The sequence below is a fragment of the Otolemur garnettii genome, unplaced genomic scaffold (genome assembly GCF_000181295.1).
Source record: "Otolemur garnettii isolate 467f Iridium unplaced genomic scaffold, OtoGar3 scaffold00048, whole genome shotgun sequence".
Lineage (NCBI taxonomy): Eukaryota > Metazoa > Chordata > Mammalia > Primates > Galagidae > Otolemur > Otolemur garnettii.
This window is the reverse complement of record NW_003852443.1, coordinates 3,438,677-3,440,482: the sequence shown is the minus strand read 5'-3', so window position 1 is coordinate 3,440,482 and position 1,806 is coordinate 3,438,677. Positions and strand designations below refer to the sequence as shown.

Below are 1,806 nucleotides of genomic sequence, written 5' to 3'. Positions count from 1 at the left end.
AAAAAAAAAAAAAAAAAAAAAGAAAAGAAAATAATTGAACTATAGTTCTATATTATTTGAGTTTTTATTACATTCTCAAAATTGTGCTTACATCTTTTTACTGGATATTGTAACAGTAAGTTTTATTTTTTTGTAGTTTTTACTACATTCTCAAAATGGTGCTTACATCTTTTTGCTGGATATTGTAACAGTAAAGTCCTTAAGTTTTATTTTTTTGTCATTTAGGATCTGAACCAATGATGCTGGGTTCACCAACATCTCCAAAGCCAGGAGTTAATGCCCAGTTCTTACCTGGATTTTTAATGGGAGATTTACCAGCTCCAGTGACTCCACAACCTCGATCAATTAGTGGTTCTTCTGTAGGGGTAATGGAAATGAGATCACCTTTACTTACAGGTAGGTGAATTGGTTTCTAGTAGCATGAATACACATATTAGAATTTTAAAGAGTGGTGCAGCATTCACCCTCATTGACACATTTATTAATTTTAAAAAATTAATACTTTATAGTTAAGCAAAGGTTTTATTTTAAGGCTCTGGGAATAGGAGGGTAAGCAGTATAAGCTGCTATAATTTCAAGAATCATTCATTAAAAAATGTTTTCTGTATTTCATTTGTTCTAAGATGCCTTTGATTTGTAAAATTTACCATTATTTTAAGTACCACTAAAAACACTAAATATGACTTAATGCTAAGATTCCTTTTTTTGTAAAATATATCCTTATTTTAGAGATGTTAAAGTGTGCATGTGAGTGAGGGAGAGTGCCTCTTAGAATTGATGAAATGTGGGTCAGCTTCAACTAAATTCGTTTTAAATCATCTTAAAATACAAGAATAGCAAATATTGAGTCAAAAGAAATATAATATGAACATTTATAGATATGAATTCTATTTCTAGTCATAGTGAATTAAGATTTTCACATATAGCATGATTAGTGAAAGAGCTTTGCAAACTAGGAGGAGTTTTTTCTTTTGACACAGAACATGCACTTGCCAACATAAAATATTTAACCTAAAGGTAACCTGTATTTATTATAGGACTACCTTAGGTAAAAGAAAAATATTTTTAAAAGATAACTGGAATTTTAACTATTTCAAATTACATTTGAAGTAATTCACTTAACATTAGTTTCTGGACAGATTTTTTATTTGAAATGTATTTTATTATAGCTACTGCATATTGAGCATTTATGAGGCAGGCAGTATGTTAATTGTATTTTGTATATACTATTCGCTTATTAACCTTAAAGCATAGGTAATAGTATCCTCATTTTCCAGAAGAGGAAACTGGCTAAATGCAATAAATAGTTTGCTGGAGCTCACTTGTTAGTAAGTGACAGAGCACTTTAAAGCCTATCTAAGACTCATTCTATAGCCTGTGCTCTAAATAGCGTGTGCATTAACTTGCTGTCAAGGCTCAGACATTAGTCTTAAGGAGGGCCTGGGCTGCATGGTTATTTGGCATTATGTGCCTATTCAAAGAGCTTTAAGATAAAACCTTTGCTTTATTTATAAAAACATCTTTATGTCACAGAGGTTGGTTCTTGTTCTGTGTCTTTATTATGTCTCTAAATATATTTCTAATGTGAGAAATATGAATGAGATCTATTTAATCTTGACAGGCAAATTCTACATTAAGGAATTACATTTATTCAGGTATCCACAGTCTGGAGCTGTTTTAATATACTTTCAAGGCTCGGTACCTGTGGCTCAAGTGGCTAAGGCGCCAGCCACATACACCTAAGGTGGCAGGTTTGAATCCAGCCCAGACCCACCAAACAACAATGACGGCTGCAACCAAAAAAAA

At 31.9% G+C, this 1,806-nt stretch overlaps 1 protein-coding gene across 1 annotated transcript in view; it reads left to right on the top strand.

The window, feature by feature from the left end:
* The window catches only part of NUP35 (nucleoporin 35), a 30,572-nt gene that overhangs the window by 3,596 nt on the left and 25,170 nt on the right, over positions 1-1,806 (top strand). The window contains exon 2 of the mRNA XM_003791456.1: positions 226-396. Within this exon, the coding sequence (XP_003791504.1) occupies positions 226-396 (171 nt within the window). The remainder of the gene's footprint in view (positions 1-225; positions 397-1,806) is intronic.